The sequence below is a fragment of the Elephas maximus genome, chromosome 5 (genome assembly GCF_024166365.1).
Source record: "Elephas maximus indicus isolate mEleMax1 chromosome 5, mEleMax1 primary haplotype, whole genome shotgun sequence".
NCBI classification, from domain to species: Eukaryota; Metazoa; Chordata; class Mammalia; order Proboscidea; family Elephantidae; genus Elephas; species Elephas maximus.
Window position 1 is genome coordinate 165,119,576 of NC_064823.1, and position 20,329 is coordinate 165,139,904.

The 20,329-nt window shown below is 43.5% G+C and overlaps 1 protein-coding gene across 6 annotated transcripts in view; it reads right to left on the bottom strand.

Moving 5' to 3' along the window:
• Positions 1–20,329, bottom strand: part of KIAA0232 (KIAA0232 ortholog) — a 99,640-nt gene that overhangs the window by 52,878 nt on the left and 26,433 nt on the right. For 5 of the 6 annotated variants that reach the window (XM_049886783.1, XM_049886784.1, XM_049886778.1 and 2 more), the window contains one exon: positions 1–496. In XM_049886783.1, coding sequence (XP_049742740.1) covers positions 1–231 — 231 coding nt within the window. In that variant the 5' untranslated portion in view covers positions 232–496. Of the gene's footprint in view, positions 497–1,775; positions 2,328–20,329 lie in introns of those variants that run through there. The other variant, XM_049886782.1, reaches the window with a different exon arrangement.

Here is a 20,329-nt window from a genome sequence, read left to right on the forward strand (position 1 = left end):
CTGTTCCTGCAGGTCGTAGTCATAGCTGTCCTGAAGCAGCAGACTGAGGACATACCGAGTGTAAATCACAGCGTCGATGCCACATTTCTCGAGCTCCTGTCCCAGCCAGGTCTGCACGGGACCCAAGGCGTGAAGCAGAGACATTTCCGAGACAGACCCGGGGCCTGGGTGAGAGCTGGAGGCGCTTCCAGGTGGCAGACCAGCCACGACGACGGTGAGGACGGGGCGCATGGGCTTAGGTTGCTGTCAGCAGTGCGGCACAAAGCATCTTCTGCAGTGGATGTTCCCGTGGAGTCTGGAGGGGCCTTCACTCCAGGGGGAGAGTGAGCTACCTGGCATCCAGGAGGGTCCTGTGTTTTTGCCGGCAGTGGGCATCTAGAGCAGGATGTCCCTTTTCAGGCAGGGCCAGTGGGTCACCATCCCGAGAGCAGCATGCAGGTGAGTGTGATTCCTCCTTTAACTTCACATCGAGGTCAAGCAGTGTCTCCGGCAGAACCTACAAGAATGAGAGAAGAAAAAAGTGTACGTACGCACACACATAAATTGTCTATTTAAAAAATAAAATGAAATGAAATCCAAATGATTTTTTAAAATGTCTCTGGCATCTCAGAACACTGATTTATCTTAGAACACTGATTTTCCCTGTGATCTACATTTACAACTAAGTGGTAGCATTTTAAAAGCTTACTATTGCCTAAAAGAAAGGAAAATTCAGAAACTGAATTTCTCCTCCTTGTGTTCAATTATATCACTATTCATGTTGCTATCTCAGAGAACAAATGGACCAGCAAAATGCTAGCTATTTGTAGTGCTGAAAGAATTTACCTGGAGACAGATCACTAGTCCATGCTTCACTATAAGTAGCTGAAAAGTAATTTCATTGAAACACTGGCAAAAACTCAATACTTTAAAATTTAAGTTTTTTGCAGGTAATCAATTATTTTGAATGGCTAAAAGCTTTAGAGTTGATCATCAACTTATTTTACAAAAGTTAAGGTGAAATACATATTTGTCTTATAGCCACACCAGGCTATACATGACGTGTGCTATAAGTTTTCTTCTTATACACATGGGCTGACTTGGGGATTACCAAAAACCAAACCTGTTGCCATAAAGTTGATTCTGACTAACAGTGGTCCTATGGGACAGAGCAGAACTGCCCCATCAGGTTTCCAAGCAGCGGCTGGTAGATTCGAACTGCCAACCTTTTGGTTAGCAGCCAAGCTCGTAACCACTGCGCCACTAGGGTTCCAGCTTGCTGGTTCCAGTCTTTTAACAGCTCCCTCTTAAATTATCATTCCCTCAGTGTCAAACTAATCTAACAATGCCTTTAATAAATCAGAATATTCTTTATGATGGAGTTCTGATTAACTTATACCACCAGAAAATGAAACTAACACAGTGATAGGTCAATCTCACCAGCTCAACTTTTGCATGAATTGTAGCAGGCAATAAGAGAGCTACCAAACAGGGCTTTTAAAGCAGAAATAATTCTTGTTAGAAAAAGCATCTAGCCAGGAAGACAAAATCTCCTCCACAATGATTTACGACTTAGTTTCTTACATTTCATCTATGACTACACAGTAAATTTTATGTACATTAAAAAATAAAAATTTTTACGCCCCCATAGGACTAAGTCACTAGACCAATGTGGCAATAAGGCCACTCGCTGGAAAAGGACATCACAGCTGGTAAAGTACAGGGTCGGTGAAAACCAGGGAAGCCCTCAGTGAGATGGGCTGACACAGTAGACCCAACAATGCACTCAAACATACCGACAGCTGTGAAGATGGCACAGGACCGGCGATGTCTCACTCCGCGGTGCGCCAAGCCGCCGTGAGCCAGAGCCACCTCGACAGCAACTACAATAGATATTCTGCTATTTTCAAAAATCCTCTCTACCTTCCTATCTTTTCTGAATTATGGAAATTAGATAAATCAAAGCAAAGATGTTCTATAACTCTCAGCAATTTTCCAGGTGACTGTTTAATCTGTTTCGGTGCTGGGGTGTTGATTGCCAAGAAATGGTATGCTCGATTCCGGGTGTTACTTGAAGCAGGTCAACTGATCACACTGGTTAGCGGGGAGCACGGGATGGTGGAGTGACGGAGCAGTGGCTGCAGGGCAGCTGAAGGAGCGACCTGGGGGAGATGGCCGCTGTCCTCAAACACCTAAAGGACTGTCACATGGGAGCGCAAAACAAAAGCTAACAGTCCAAGTGTCTGAAGACAAAACCAGCCCCACAGGACGTGCTGAGCAGAGACTAAAACAAAACCCCTCATGGAGGGATGCCCTGTGGAAGTCGCCCTTTATCCTGTGGAGAATGATGCACCCCTGAGAACCAAGGAAAGCTGAGAGCCTGCCCCAGACAAACACGGACCACCCACTGATGTGTGTAGAAACCATCTTATGCCACTCTGGGATGTAAAAAACCAGAAAATCTGTCTAAAGGAGTTTAAGAAGAGAAATGAATGAGCTGAGTTTACGAGATCTGGAGAGAAGTAGGGGCACAAAGGGAATGGAAGTTCATCCCCGGGGCTTTGTGGTCAGAAAGGAGCTCCTTGACGCAGATCAAGGATGTCAGAGAGAAGTGTTAGACATCAGATGGAGTTTAGAGGACGTGAACTTGACAAAACGACCTGGGTCAACTTTAAACAACCTGAAGTGAGTCTAAGAGGAGAAAGAAGAGGGAACAGAGGAAAAAAAGAAAGAAAAAAAATAATGGCTGAAACTTTCCAAAACTGATGAAAACTAAAATCTACAGATCCAAGAAGCTCCATGAACTCTAAGCACAGGACACACAAAATGAACACCGAGGCACACCACAGTAACACTGCTCTTTCTGGATGAGGACACACAAAGTGAACGACACCCAGGCACACCACAGTAACACTGCTCATTCTGGATGAGGACACACAAAGTGAACGACACCCAGGCACACCACAGTAACACTGCTCATTCTGGACGAGGACACACAATGTGAACGACACCCAGGCACACCACAGTAACACTGCTCATTCTGGACAAGGACACACAATGTGAACGACACCCAGGCACACCACAGTAACACTGCTCATTCTGGATGAGGATACACAAAGTCAACAACACCCAGGCACACCACAGTAAAACTGCTCGTTTTGAATGAGGACACACAAATGGTGGCACAACGTGAAAGATGTCATCAAGGTCACTGAGCTGTAAATGTGAAAGTTGTTTTGTTGGCAGACGTCTAGGTATGTATGTTTTCACTACAAAAGAAAGAGAGAAAAAAAATGTTCAAAACCGGTGATAAAGAGAAACATCTTAAAGTAGCAGGGGCGGGGGCGGGGGACACTAAAATAGAGAGGAACAAAGATAAGAACGACATCAGATCTCTTGTCAGGAACCGTGAAAGTGAGAAGACGATGGAGCAACAACTTTAAAGCACTAAAAACAAAAACAAAAAAAAACCGTCATCCTAGAATTCTACAGAGAGCAAAAATACTACTCAAAACAAAGGTGAAACAAAGACTTCTTCAGACACGCAAAAGCGGAAAGAACTCATCAACAGCAGACCTGCCCTACAAGAAACTTAAGTGAGCTCCTTCAGGCAGAAGAAAACATCTCAGGAGAAAATGGGGATGCACCCAAGGTCCAAAGAACACCAAAAGCAGTAAACATGTACAGCTGTTTTCTTATTGTTTAAATATCTTTAAAAGATAACTGTTTATACAAAAACAGTAACCATGCATTGTGAGGCTTATAACATATGTATACTTAAAAGCACGAAAACAACAGAAAAAAGGCTGTGAGTGGAGAGATGGAAGAACACTATTATGAGGTATTTATAATTGAAAACCCTACTGAAGTAGCGGTGAAGCACTCATCAGCTAACCGAAAGGTTGGTGGTTCGAACCCACCAGCCACCCCACAGGAAAAAGATGTGGCAGTCTGCTTTTGTAAAGATGACAGCCTTGGAAATCTATGGGGCAGTTCTACTTTGTCCTAGAGGGTCACCGTGAGTTAGAATTGACTTGATGGCAACGGGTATATTCTAAGTGAAATGGTGTAATATCACTTGAAGGTGAACTGTGATAAGATAAAGATATGTGCTATAAAATGCTAGTTACAGGGTTATAACTAATACAACAGCAATGGAGATAAAATGGAATTAAAAAAAAAAATCCAACAGGTTAAAGGAAAAAGGGAACTTAGAACACATGTAACAAAGAAAACAAACACCAAAACGTTAAAGATTTAATCCTAAATCTAAACAAATGTAAATGGTCTAAACACTCCCAACTGAAAGGCAGAGATAATCAAACTGAGTTTTAAAACAACGAAACCCAATTATACGCTGCCTACAAAAAATTCACTTTAAAGATAAAGACACAAAAAAGTTAAATGTAAAAGGATGAAAAATATATATATACCATGCTGACGCTAATGAAAACAAAGCTGTGGTGGTTACATGAATATCTGACAAATTAGATTTCAGAAATGTCATACACCTAATTAACAGTCTCAAAATACCAAAAAAAAAAAAAACCCCAAACCCAGTGCCGTCGAGTCGATTCTGACTCATAGCGACCCTATAGGACAGAGTAGAACTGCCCCACAGAGTTTCTAAGGAACGCCTGGCGGATTTGAACTGCCGACCCTTTGGTTAGCGCTGTAGTGCTTAACCACTAAGCCACCAGGGTTTCCAGTCTCAAAATACATGAAGCATAAAACTGATAGAACTTCAAGGAAAAACAAATTCGTAAGTATACTAGAAGATTTCAATACCTCTCTCTCAGTAACTGAAAGAATAATTAGATTAAAAAAAAAAAAGAAGAAATGATATAGAACAATCAAACAACACTGTCAACCAACTCGACCTAGCTGACATTTACAGAACACTCCACCCAACAGCAGCAGAATATGCATTCTTTTCAAGTCTATACGAAATATTTCTGAAGACTGTATTTAGGCTATAAAGCAAGTCTCAACAAACATAAAAGGATTCGAGTCATATAAGATATGGTCTCTGACCACATGGAATTATATTACAAATAAATAACCAAAAGATGTCTGGAGAAAAAACCCAAATACTTGGATTCTAAAAGAACATATTTCTAGATAATCAATAGGGCAGAAAAAAAAATCAAAGAGGAGATTAGAAATTATTTCAAACTGATTGAAAATGAAAAATAAAATCAAAATCTGTAGGATGCAGTTAAAACACTGTTGTTGCTGTTAGGTGCTGTTGAGTAGTTTCCAACCCCGCGCACAACAGAACGAAACACTGCCTGGTCCTGCACCATCCTCACAATCATGGTTATGCTTGAGCCCATTGTTGCAGCCACTGTGTCGGCCCATCTCATTGAGGGAGTTAAAGCAGTACTTAGAGGGAAATTTATAGCACCAAGTACCTGTACTAGAAAAAGTCTCAAATTAATGGTCTCAGTTTCTACCTTAAGAAACTAGAAAAATAAAAAATGAAACATAAAGTAAGCAGAAAAATAGGAAATAACAGATCAGAGCAAAAATCAAGGAAATAGAAAACAAAAAATATAGAAAAATTAATAAAACCAAAAGCTGGTTTTTTAAGACAATAAAACTGATAAACCTCTTACCAGACTGATTAGGAAAGAGAAGACATAAATTACCAACATCAGAAATAAGAAAGGTGACAACACTACAGATGTATTAAAAAAATAGTGAGAAAATATTAGAAAACTTTACACCAATAAATTCAACAACTTCGATGAGATGGAAAAATCCAATGAAAGATGCAAACTGCCAAAGCTAGGCCAAGAAGAAATAGCCTGAATAGTCCTGTATGTATAAAAGAAATTGAATTCGTAGTTTAAATTTTCACTTGAACAAATTTCCAGACCCAGATGTCTTTAAGGGTGAAGTCAACCAAGTATTTAAGGAAAAAACAATCCTAATCCCATACAAACTCTTCCAGAAAACTGAAGAACAGAGAATACTTCCTAAATCATTTTAAGAGGCCAGCCTGATACCAAAACCAGACAAAGTCATTACAAGAAAAGAAAACTACAGACCAATATCCTTCATAAACATTGGTGCAAAATTGCTAAACAAAATTTTAGGAAATTAAATTCAACAACATACGTCAGAAGTACAGAATATAAGGCTATCAGAAGAATGTCCTCGTGAGTAACCACCTAAGATACATGCACTGGTCCCACTCCGTCTGCAGCGAGGGAGAATGAAGGAAACCAAAGACACAAGGGAAAGATACGCCCAAGGGACTAACGGACCACATCAACCACGCCTCCACCAGACTGAGTCCAGCACAACTCGACGAGGCCCGGCTACCACCACCGACTGCTCTGACACGGATCACAATAGAGGGTCTCGGACAGAGCTGCAGAAAAACATGAAACAAAATTCAAACTCACAAAAAAAAAGATCAGTCTTACTCCTGTAACAGAGATGGGAGAAATCCCAAGACTATAGCCCTCAGACACCTTTTTAACTGGGTACTGAAGTCACTCCTGAGGTTGACCCTTCAACCAAAGATTAGACAAGCCTATAAAAAAAACAATAACACATGTAGTTCAATCATGTATACAACACTAAATGGGCACGACAGCCCAGATAAAAGGATAAGCCAAGAGGGGACAGAAAAGCTGGATGAATGGAAATGGGGAACCCAAGGTCAAGAAGGGGAGAGGGTTGACACGTTGTGGGATTGGCAACCAACGTCACAAAACAGGATGTGTATTGTTTTAATGAGAAACCAATTTACTCTGTAAACTTTCACCTAGAGCACAATAAAAAAAATTTTTTAAAGAAGAATGTCTGTGGTGTGATTGATTACTTTTGTGTGGTCTTTCTAGCCATAGTCTCGTAACTTCTACCCAGGTGATTGGGGAGGACTGTGTGATAGGGTAATTGTGGCCCACCAAGGGGATCAGTCGCTTCTGCCTTAAAACAGAGCTACTCTCAGAGCAGAGAGAAGGAACCTACCGCCACCAACGAAGAACAGTCAGGACCTGAGGGCAAGTCCTTTGAACCTAGGATCCCTGTACTAAGCAGCTTCCTGGAAGCAGGAGACAGATAGAGTGCAAGCAAGTTGTAATCCTGAAGACAGTGAGAAGTGGTGGCAAGAGAGACATGGCAGCATAGACCCAGGAGCGGGAGACAGCTCGGCGGGCTTCCCTATCCGTGGAGAGACAAACCCAAGTGCCTCTGGGGAGGGGCCTAGGGCCAGAGAGAGGCATGCCTGTGAGCATGAGCATGGCTGGGAAGAGGCTGCCCTGGTGGGAGAACTGTACCCTGCGTGTTCCTGAGGCTGAACTGTCATCTCTTACTTCCCTAATAAACCCCGTAACTGTTGAATATTGTTGAGTTGTGTGTGGCCACTGCAATGAATTATTGAACCTAGCAGAGCAGTAGAGAGTGCTGTGTGTAAGGGATGGTTGGTGTCAGAATTAGTAAAGATGGTGGAGAGCGGAGGCTTGTCTGGTCTCTACCTCATGGATGGGAGTTAGCCTTGCACTGCTAATCTTGGTTCTCCTTCCCCCTTGTGGAGTTGGAAGAGGTCAGACACTGGCCCCAACGCTTATAATGTCCTTAAAAAAAAATCCACATAATTGTCTTTCCCATAGAATCTCCAAAATATTAGTTTCGCTGTGAAACACTTAGTATACACTCTTTTTCTCTTTATTTAAGTACAAAGGCATCAAAAATCCACAATGGGAAAGACTTCACTATAAAAGACTGACATAGAAATACAGTTTTAGTTTTTATTATGTTTACTTCAAAACATTAACAGTATCAACCAAACCACAGGATTCTCTCTGACGTCATCAAGAAATTTCTCTTTTCTTTAGCTATGAGAGGATTCAAGGATATGAGAAAGAAATCAGCACACTGAGTCCCTACGATCTTATCAAAGCTGGTCAAAACCATCACTTGTATTATTACCCTGAACTCTTCCTCTATCTGGTTCAATAACTGATTCCATAATTTTTTTAATATTTGACCATATCTCTAGGGTCACTCGTGATCCTAATGTGCTTGTACTCTCTATATAATGCAGACTGCAGAGCACCAAACAAAGTAAAAGGCTGATAAGTCTGGTAGCCTCAGGCTCCTCTCTAAGCACCTATGTAGTACCTGTAAATGGATACGAACAAGTGGGGCTCTGAGCACAGGAGTACCACAAGACCGCTTTCTTCCCACATCAGAAGGACGGCTCTAAGTGTTCTTAGACCTAAAAAGTATCCATTCTCCTTGCTTTGAACCTCAAACTATTATCAGGTTCACCAAGTACAGAACACTAAGCACTGTTTTCTCTCTACCTAAGCAGCCAGGTTTTGGTATTTCGCCAAATTAGAGACTATTTCTAGCTCTGAACTCAAAGAAGGCAAGTCATAGGCATGGCGGTTCAACAGTTACCTGTTTATTTAATTACTGGCGATTAGCATGCAAACGTTGGAAACGAAGAAAGATCTTGGTAATAGAAACACCAGAGATTGCATGACAGAACTCTGCAAGACCAACGACTTACTCATCAGAAATACTTTTCAACAACACAACTGACAACCATACATGTGGTCACTGCCAGAAGGATTACAGAGACATCAAATCAATGACACGTATGAAGAAAAGAGACGATGAAGAAACTCAACAGCATTAGTCAACATAAAGGCAGGAGCCGAATGCAGAACAGACCATCAACTGCTCCTACGCAAGTTAAAGGTGAAGTTGAAGAAAATCAAAGTGAATCGATGAGAGCTAAAGTCAAACCTAGAACACACCCTGCCTGAATTTAGAGACCACCTCAAGGATAGATTTGACGGACTGAACACTAATGACCAAAGGCCGGAAGAGTTGCGGGATGACACCAAGGACGTCATACACGAAGAATGCAAAAGGACATTAAAAAGACAGAAGGAAAAGACCAAAATAGAAGACAGAGGAGACACTGAAACTCCTGTCAAGCACAGAGCTGCTAAAGCAAATGGGAAGAAATAAGTAAAGAACAGATGATTTCAAAGGGCAGCTGGATAAGGTAAGGTAAGGTGTCAGGATGACATATGCGAAGACCAGGAGTTAGAAAACTAAAAGGCAAGACCAAGGTCAGCATTTCTCAATATGAAAGAACTGAAGAGAAAATTCAGGCCTTGAGTTGCAATACTGAAGGAGTCTACGGGCAAAAAACTGAATGACACAGGAAGCATCAAAAGACGGAAGAAACACAGAGAGAGTCACTGTACCAAAAAGAATTTGCTGCCATGAATTTCAGTAAGTAGTATACGATCAAGAACTGCTCATGACGAAGGAAGAAGTTCAGGCTGCACTGAAGGCGCTGGCAAGAAACAAGGCTCTGGGAATTGATGGAATACCAGCTGGGATGCTCTGACAAACAGATGCTGAAAGTGCTTCCTCAGACATGTCAGGGAATCTGGAAGACAGCTATTTGGCCAACCAACTGAAAAAGACCCATATTCCAAAGAAAGGTCATCAAATGGAATGCAGAAATTATCAAACATCATTAATATCACATGCTACCAAAATCTTGCTGAAGGTAATCCAAAAAGGACTGAAGCTGTACATCAAAAGGAAACTGCCAGAAGTCCAAGCTGGATTCAGAAAAAGACGTGGAACAAGGGGTATCACTGCTGATGTCAGATGGATCTTGGCCAAAAGCAGAGAATATCAGAAAGATGATTACCTGTGTTCTATTAACTACGCAAAGGCATTCGACTGTGTGGGTCGTAACATTATGAAGAATGGGAATTCCAAAACACTTAATTGTGCTCACATCCAATCTGTACATAGACGAAAAAGTAGTCATTCAAACAGAACAAGGGGATATTGCGTGGTTCAAAATTGGAAAAGGTGTGTGCTGCAGGGGCTGCACCCTTTTACCATTCTTCTCCAATCTGCACAGTGAACAAATAATCCCAGAAACTAGACTGTATGAAGAACACAGCATCAGGATTACAGGAAGATGCATCAACAACCTACGATATGCAGATGACACAATTTTGTTTGCTGAAAGTGAAGAGGACTTGAAACACTTACTGATGAAGATCAAAAACTACAGCCTTCAGTACAGATTGCATTCGAATGTGACGAAAACAAAAATTCTCACAATTGGACCAATAAACATCATGATAAATGGAGAAAAAATGGAGATTGTCAAGGATTTTATTCTACTTGGATGATCAAAGCCCATGGAAACGACAGTCAAGAAATTAAATGACGTACTGCATCTGGCAACTGCAAAAGACCTCTCTAAAGTTTTAAGAAGCAAACATGTCACTTTGAGGACTAAGGTGCACCTGACCCATGTCATGGTCTTTTCAATTGCCTCATATGCTTGCGACGCTGGACAATGAAAAAGGAAGATACAGGAACAGATGCGTTCAAACTGTAGTACTGGTGAAGATACTGAATGACCACAGGCTGCCAGAAAAACAAATCAGTCTTAGAAGAAATACAAGCAAAATGCTCCTTAGAAGCAAGGATGGCAAGACTTTGGCTCACTTACTTTGGACACGTCATCAGGGAAGACCTATTGCTAGAAGAGACGTCATGGTTGATAAAGTGGAGGGTCAGTGAAAATGAGGGAAACCTTCAATGAGATGGAATGGAACAACAGCCACAACGATGGGCTCAAACCCATGAAGGTGGTGCAGGACCCGGTGACGTTTCGTTCTGTTGTACACACAGTCATCATGAGCAGGAGCCAACTTGATGGCAACTAGCAACAACACTGGAAACTTATTTCAGGTATGGTTCACCAGTGACTCTTTTCCATTAGTGGTCAGAATAATGCAGGGATCTGACAAACTCATTCTCATTCGCCTGGCAAGTTGAAGAATCTAGCTGACACAAAGACCAAAACTCTGTCTATTCGTTATTTTTTATTCATTTTGAATGTGAGATGTAGTCATCATGAAGCTAAATTTAATTCTAGCTTATATTCTCTAAAGATGTATTAGAGAAAAAGCGCCACTATATATGCTCAAAAAAATTTTTTAACATTCTCTTCTTCAAATGTTTGCCTCAAAAGGAAAAAAAAAGTTGCCACTGAGTCAATTTTGACTCAATAGGACAGAGTAGTACTGCCCCATAGGGCTTCCAAGGAGCACCTGTGGATTTCGAACTGCTGATCTTTGTTAGCAGCTGAGCTCTTTAACCACTGTGCCACCAGGGCTCCACCCCCATAAGACCTTCCAGTTATCCTGAGAATCTTTCTCCCACACAGAATTAACCCAAATGATCCCGCAAAACAAAACACACTTGCTGTTAAGTCAATTCCAACCCACGGTGACCTCACGTGTGAGAGTGCAACTGTGTCACACAGTTTTTCAATGACTGATTTTTTGGAAGCAGATCACCAGGCATTTCTTCCCAATCTCCTCTGGGTGGCCTGGAACCATGAGCCTTTCAGCTTCAGCTGGCAGCTGAACGCTCGTTTGCAGAACCACGGCTTCATCCGAAAGATAAACCCACTGCCGCTGAGTCTATCTGGACTCACAGACCCTACAGAACAACGGAGAACTGCCCACAGGGCCTCCACAGAGTAATCTCCACGGAAGCAGACTGCCACATCTTTCTCCTGAGAACCGCTGGTGGGTTCAAACCGCTGACCCTTTGAGTGCTCAACCACTGTGCCAGCAGGGCTCCTTATCCTAAAGATATGGCTATATAAATGATGATTTAAAAGGTCCCACACATCTAAGCCAATTGGCAAAATAAATTGTATTAAGAAAACATTCTGCATCCCACTTTGAAGTGTGGCGTCTGGGGTCTTAAATGCTAACAAGCGGCCATCTAAGATGCATCAATTGGTCTCAACCCACCTGGATCAAAGGAGAATGAAGAACACCAAGGTCACAAGATAAGTAGGACCCAAGAGACAGAAAGGGCCACAGGAACCAGAGACCTACATCATCCTGAGACCAGAAGAACTAGTTGGTGCCCGGCCACAACCGATGACTGCCCTGACAGGGAGCACAACAGAGAACCCCTGAGGGAGCAGGAGATCAGTGGGATGCAGACCCCAAATTCTCATAAAAAGACCAGACTTAATGGTCTGACTGAGACTAGAGGAATCCCAGCGGTCATGGTCCCCAAACCTTCTGTTGGCCCAGGACAGGAACCATTCCCGAAGACAACTCATCAGACATGGAATGGACTGGACAATGGGTTGGAGACAGAGGCTAATGAGGAGTGAGCTACTTTATCAGGTGGACACTTAAGACTGTGTTGGCATCTCCTGTGTGGAGGGGAGATGGGAGGGTAGACAGGGTTAGAAACTGGCAAAACAGTCACAAAAGGAGAGACTGGAAGGAGGGAGTGGGCTGACTTATTAGGAGGAGAGTAAGTGGGAGTATGCAGTAAGGTGTATATAAGTTTGTATGTGAAAGACTGACTTGATTTGTGAACTTTCACTTAAAGCACAATAAAAATTATTAAAAAAAAAAAAGTCCCACAACGATTACACTTATGTTAGAATTTTTTTTATTTTTAATTTTAAGTAGTTTTATTAAGGACACAAAAACAATATAGTTAATTAAATGCCCATTACAGTATTTACATAGCAATTGAGTAATCCTTAATTCATGAAGTGGTATGGGAGAGAGACCATCTCAAGAATAGATTTGACAGGTTGAACACTAATGATGGGAGACGAGTTGTGGAATGACATCAAGGACACCATACATGAAGAAAGCAAGAGGTCATTAAAAAGACAGGAGAGAAAGAAGAGACCTAAATGGATGTCAGAAGAGATTCATAAACTTGCTCTTGAACGTCGAGTAGCTAAAGCAAAAGGAAAGATCAAGTCAAAGAGCTGGATGGAAGATTTCAAAGGGCCCCTCGAGAAGACAAATTATTATAACTACATGTGCAAAGAGCTGCAGATACAAAACCAAAAGGGAAAAACACGCTCAGCATTTCTCAAGCTGAAAGAACTGAAGACAAAATTCAAGCCTCAAGCTGTAACAGTAAAGGATTCTATGGGGAAAATATTAAACAATGCAGGTAGTATCAAAAGAATATGGAAGGAATACACAGAGTCATTATACCAAAAAGAATTAGTTGATGTTCAACCATTTCAAGAGGTGGCATATGATCAGGAACCGATGGTACTGAAGGAAGAAGTCCAAGCTGCTCTGAAGGCATTGGCGAAAAACAAGGCCCCAGAATTGACGGAATACCAATTGAGATGTTTCAACAAACAGATGCAGCACGGAAGTGCTCACTCGTTTATGCCAAAAAATTTGGAAGACAGCTTCCTGGCCAACAGACTGGAAGAGATTCGTATTTACGCCCACTCCCAAGAAAGGTGATCCAACCAAATGTAGAAATTACCAAACAATATCATTAATAGCAAATGCAAGTAAAATTTTGCTGAAGATCACTCAAAAGTGGCTGCAGCAGTATATTGACAGGGAACTGTCAGAAATTCAAGCCGGAGTCAGAAGAGGACATGGAACCAGGGATATAACTGATGTCAGATGGATCCTGGTTGAAAGCAGATAATACCACAAAGATGTTTACCTATGTTTTATCGACTATGCAAAGGCATTCTACTGTGTAGATCATACAAATTATGGATAACACTGCAAAGAATGGGAATTTGGGAACACTTAATTGTACTCACGAGGAACCTGTACATAAATCAAGAGGCAGTCCTTCAAACAGAACAAGGAGATACCGCGTGGTTTAAAGTCCGGAAAGGTGTGCGCCGGGGTTGTATCCTTTCAACATACTTATTCAATCTGTATGCTGAGCAAATAATCCAAGAACACCGTCATGGACTGAATTGTGTCCCCTCAAAATATGTCAACTTGGCTAGGTTATGATTCCCAGTATTGTATGACTGTCTACCGTTTTGTCATCTGATGTGATTTCCCTATGTTATAAATCCCATCACTAGGATGTACTGAGATGGATTGGTGGCAGTTGTATTGATGAGATCTACAAGATTAGATAGTGTTTAAGCCAATTCCTTTTGAGATATAAGAGAAGCGAGCAGTGAGACATGGGGAACTCATACCACCAAGAAAGCAACACCGGGAGCAAAGTACATCCTTTGGACCTGAGGTTCCTGTGCTGAGATGCTCTCAGACCAAGGGAAGACTAATGACAAGGACCTTCCTCCAGAGCAGAGAGAGAGAAAAGGCCTTCCCCTGGAGCTGGCACCCTGAATTCGGACTCCTAGCCTACTGGGCTGTACGAGAATAAACTTCCCTTTGTTAAAGACATCCACTTGTGGTATTTCAGTTGTAGCAACAGTAGTTGACTAAGACAAAGCTGGACTATATGAAGAAGAACCTGGCATCAGGGTTGGAGGAAGACTCATTAACAACCTGCATTATGCAGATGACACAACCTTGCTTGCTGAAAGTAAGGAGGACTTGAAGTACTTACTGATGAAGATCAAAGACCACATTCTTCAGTGTGGATTACACCTCAACATAAAGAAAACGGAAATCCTCACAACTGGACCAACTGGACCAATAAGCCACACCATGATAAACAGAGAAAAGACTGAAGTTTTCAAGGATTTCTTTTTTACTTGAATCCACAACAAACACCCACGGAAGCAGCAGACCACCTTAAAGTATTCAAAAGCAATGATGTCACCTTGAAGACTAAGGTGTGCCTGACTCAAGCCATGGTGTTTTCAATCACGTCATATGCACACAAAAGCTGTACAATGAATAACGCAGACTGAGAAGAGATGACGCATTTGAATCGTGGTGCTGGCGAAGAATACTGAATACACCACGGACTGCCAAAAGAATGAACAAATCTGTTGTGGAAGAAGTACAACCAGAATGCTCCTTAGAAGCACAGATGGCAAGACTACGTCTTACATACTTTGGGCATGTCATCAGGAGGGATCAATCCCTGCAGAAGGACATCATGCTTGGTAAAGTGGAAGATTATAGAAAAAGAGCAAGACCCTCAGCAAAATGGATTGACACAGTGGATGCAACAATGGGTTTAAGCATAACAACCACGAGGATGGCATAGGACCAGGTAGTCTTTTGTTCTATTGAACATGGCATTGCTACAAATCAGCACCAACTCAAGGGCACCTAACAACAACATGGAAGAGGGGAAAGTACACTACTTCAGGAGTCTCAACACCTAGGCTTTACAGTCCGACCTAGCTCTGCTACTTAATAGCTGGGCCAGCTATGGTGCTTTTGTTTTCTCATCCGCAAAACAGAAATACAAATACTGGGTCTGCCTACCTCCTACAAGCAAATGAGAAGGTCTTCTATGTATTTTGTGGCCTTCCATTACACAGAATGTCACACAAATGGATGGTATTATTAAAAACTGCCCCCTTAAATTGTTTATATTTGCTTAACCTTACAGATTCCTTTGCTAATAGGATTATCTGAAGAATAGTAGTTATTATTTAAAGTACATTAGCCTTTTGGGACAAAAAATACTCAATGTTCTCAATGCTTAAGAAATTAATAAACCATGAAATCATATTCATTTATAATAATCTAGTTCTAATCATATCAAAGCCTCTCCTCATTAGGTACACTTTAGTTCTCTGCTTCCAAGTTCAAACAGCGCTGCAGAGAAGCCGAGGCGCGCGAAAGCGCGAGGATAAACACAGATGTCAGCACACAATGGGCATTCTTTGCTGCCTAGTTCTATATTCGTTTTGGAATGTGGACATTTAACCCTACTCTGCCCAAACAGTCAAAATTCTTCTGCTGCTTAGGGTACAATTTCAAGACATTCTAAAGACCTTCAGATTAAAAACAGCCCTGGTGGTAGTGCAAATTATCTTCCAACTGTATTCAAGTTGGTGGTGATGTGTGCTCACCCCAGGATGGTACCCCAGGAAACCTGGGACTGAGTTTAGGTACACACCACCCTAGGTCTCCCGGAGTCAGTGCCCAGGGTCTGTGCCCAACGTAACACCCAGGGTTTTAAATATGAGAGCACCGATTCCCTAACAATCTAGTCTGTGTGCTGTCAGGGCGACATAATAGCTCCAAATGGTCTGTCAATTAAGGAAAAAGAAAACAGACCTAAGTACTTATGTTGCTGCATAAGCAAATCCTTTTTCAACAAAGAGATAAGATGCGGTAATATCACAAATTTCAAATGAGTAATTTAATAATGAAGGGCTTTGGCGGGGGAGGGGTCATTCTGAAGTTCACTATCTTCCAAAATCTCGCCCCTTACGTGACAATGTTCTAAGACACAGGTGCCCTCTCTCACGCCCTTAGCAACAGCACGTGTGCAACTGTGGATAGCGACTCCAAGTTTCAGCCCCTCACAAGGCCCCTTAGACGGCTGCAGGAGTGCCCGGGGCCAACACGCCAGCCACCGCCTGCCCGTTCAGGAAGAGCGGGCGTGGCCAACCTGATGTAAATGTTAGGGAGTTTCCCTCTTTCTGTTGTAATCCACTGTAAATATTTTTAGGCTTTATCACATGAAAATTATTTCAGAAAGCGTAATTTCTTTCTCACAGAGTATATAAACACTGCTGGTGGAATACTCCCTCAATTTGCCTGTGTGGCAGCACAGCTGGTCACCAAGGGCGCTAGGCAGTGACAGCGAAAGGTCGGGCTTTTCTGGGCAAATGAACAACGTGGGGCTCCTGGGGAGCCTGGCCGCGCTGTCAGCCCGGGAGTTCTCCAGCTGAAGCATTCTACTAGGCTCCAAGCACTTCTCTTTTCTGCTCAAGTTTATTACAAAGGAAAAAAAAAAACAAAAAAACACTGCCGTCAATTGTGACGCATAGCAACCTATAGGACAGAGTAGTACTGCCCCATGTGGCTTCCAAGGAGTGCCTGGTGAATCTGAACTGCAGACCTCTTGGTTAGCAGCTGCGGCTCTTAACCACTATGCCACCAGGATTTCCCAAGTTTATTATACATACCCTACTTACCAAAGTGTTTTTTTTTTTTTAAAGTATTTTAAAGAACACAGAAAAAAGAGCACACACACACAAATCTTACCACTCTGCCATCGCTCAGTGTCAGCATTTTGGTGTGCTTATTACAGATTTTTTTTTCCTTTGCATGGATTTTTTTTTCCTTTGCATAGGACTTTAAAATGTTTTATTATTTCTAATATACACACATTTGTACTTTGCTGGGTTCACCCAACATTCTATCACCCCATGTTGTTCTAGGGTCTCCCCGTACCATCCCACATGGTAGCCACTCTCCACGTGTGGCTATTTAAATTTCAATCCCGTGGCCATCAGTTGCTCAGCCACGATGGCCACCTGCAGGGCAGATACAGGGCATTCCCATCCTGCCTCTGACTGTCTCCAGCGATGACAAAGGCGGCTGGACTCAACAACGACGTGCTAGTTCTTCCCAACGGGAATTCATCTGCCCCTTTCCCATGTACCTGCAGACTTCACAAAATGCTCTTCCTCATACCTAGAAGATGGGTGATAATCAGGGCTATTCTGAGATTTGAGAAAATACCAATCTTTCTGCTTGGCAGGTCTCAACATTCAGCAGCTGAAAGCGAACACGGGCGATTTCACAAAGAAGCTGGACTGCATGGAATGAGAAAAGATGAAGGCCACGGACAAAGCAAAGACAGAACTGAGCATACTAGGCAAGGGTGCCAAGTGACAACATCTGGGAGGAAAGGTTTTTAGTCAGGATGTGCTGGGTTATGCTGCAGAAAACACACAAGCCCAAACCTCAGAGCCTAACACACGGCACGTCCATGCCGAGCTGTCAGGTGCTCTCTCAAGGCCGCGGGCAGGCGGCCTCGGCTGGAGCCCAACTGGTACAGAGGACTAGGGAGCTCTGTGCCTCGGCCGCAGCAGTGCTCCAACAGCCCTCCTGGAGCCAGAGCAAGTCTGGCAGCTGCACTTCACCTCGGCAGGGTGGGTGGCAGGGGAAAGGGACACTGGCAACAGCCTAGTGACTACTCCAAGGGACAGAGCATCAAAGCAAGATACGGCCCTTAATCAGGTGGCTTTAAACGTACAGTTCATAGCAGTAACTTCAAAGCAGGAAAACAATCCATTCAGTGAAGACAAAGAGCACTCAGGTTTCACAAAGCATGAGAGCTGCGGGATTGTTAACACCTAAACAGCAAGAGACCCACCCTTGCCCACCTCTTCTAAAATACCTTCTCTAACCACCTACGGCTCCCTGCCCTCTTCTTCCAACACTGGGCATATCCCTGTCCTCATGGCCTCTGCCTCCCAAGGACACCCGTTCCCGCTGGTCTGGACTGTTTCCTGTGTGTAGGCTCCTCCACACACGGGGCTCGAAGTCCTCCAGGGCCAAAGGCGACACATCTCATGCACCGCACAGCAGAATGCTTAGGCCTCAGCATGTGCTCAAACCCACAATAAACTAAATACAGCCTGTGATGCTTAATTTGTGTGTCACCTTGGCCAGGCTGATTCTCAGTGTTCTGGCCAAACGCTAGACTAGCTGCTGTAATGTAATGTAACAATTTTCCATAATGTAATTAGCCCATCAGTTGAAAGGGGAGTTTCCTTTGGGTGTGGTCTGTCTCCAGACTATAAACAGGTATTTGGCAGATCTCTCTCTCAACTCTGCACTCTTCCCATCACCCGACCAGATCTTGGGATGCAAGCCTGCAGAAGTCCCCAGCCTGCTGCCCGACCTACAGATTCTGGACTTGCCAGCCGCCATAACTGCATTAGCCATTTCCTTGAAGTAAATCATCTGCCTGCCCGTCTACCTACGTGTATCTCATTGATTCTATCTCTCTACAGAACACTGACTGAGACATGTCCCAAATCTACACAAGGGGGACAGGTGCTGAAAAGGAGAGGCCCGGGAAATGAAATGACAGTCACAGGACCAGAAGCTGAAAAGGAGGGGCCCGGGAAATGAAAACGACAGTCACAGGACCAGATGCTGAAAACGAGAGGACCGGGAAATGAAACGACAGTCACAGGACCAGAAGCTGAAAAGGAGGGGCCCGGGAAATGAAACGACAGTCACAGGACCAGACGCTGAAAGGAGAGGACTGGGAAACGAAACGACAGCCAGAGGACCAGATGCTGAAAAGGAGAGGACCAGGAAATGAAACGACAGTCACAGGACCAGATGCTGAAAAAGAGAGGCCCGGGAAATGAAACGACAGTCACAGAACCAGACGCTGAAAAGGAGAGGACTGGGAAACGAAACGACAGTCAGAGGACCAGATGCTGAAAAGGAGAGGACCAGGAAATGAAACGACAGTCAGAGGACCAGATGCTGAAAAGGAGAGGACCAGGAAATGAAACGACAGTCACAGGACCAGATGCTGAAAAAGAGAGGCCCGGGAAATGAAACGACAGTCACAGAACCAGACGCTGAAAAGGAGAGGACCGGGAAATGAAATGACAGTCACAGGACCAGACGCTGAAAGGAGAGGACCGGGAAACGAAACGACAGTCAGAGGACCAGATGCTGAAAAGGAGAGGACCAGGAAATGAAACGACAGTCACAGGACCAGATGCTGAAAAAGAGAGGCCCGGGAAATGAAACGACAGTCACAGAACCAGACGCTGAAAAGGAGAGGACCGGGAAATGAAACGACAGTCACAGGACCAGACGCTGAAAGGAGAGGACCGGGAAACGAAACGACAGTCAGAGGACCAGACGCTGAAAGGAGAGGACTGGGAAACGAAACGACAGTCAGAGGACCAGATGCTGAAAAGGAGAGGACCAGGAAATGAAACGACAGTAAGAGGATCAGGTGCTGAATAGGAGAGGACCGGGAAACGAAACGACAGTCACAGGACCAGAGGCTGAAAAGGAGGGGCCTGGGAAATGAAACGACAGTCAGAGGACCAAACGCTGAAAAGGAGAGGACCGGGAAACGAAACGACAGTCACAGGACCAGACGCTGAAAGGAGAGGACCGGGAAACGAAACGAGTCAGAGGACCAGATGCTGAAAAGGAGAGGACCAGGAAATGAAACGACAGTCACAGGACCAGATGCTGAAAAAGAGAGGCCCGGGAAATGAAACGACAGTCACAGAACCAGACGCTGAAAAGGAGAGGACCGGGAAATGAAACGACAGTCACAGGACCAGACGCTGAAAGGAGAGGACCGGGAAACGAAACGACAGTCAGAGGACCAGACGCTGAAAGGAGAGGACTGGGAAACGAAACGACAGTCAGAGGACCAGATGCTGAAAAGGAGAGGACCAGGAAATGAAACGACAGTAAGAGGATCAGGTGTTGAATAGGAGAGGACCGGTAAACAAAACGACAGTCACAGGACCAGAGGCTGAAAAGGAGGGGCCTGGGAAATGAAACGACAGTCAGAGGACCAGATGCTGAAAAGGAGAGGCCCGGGAAATGAAACGACAGTCAGAGGACCAGCTGTG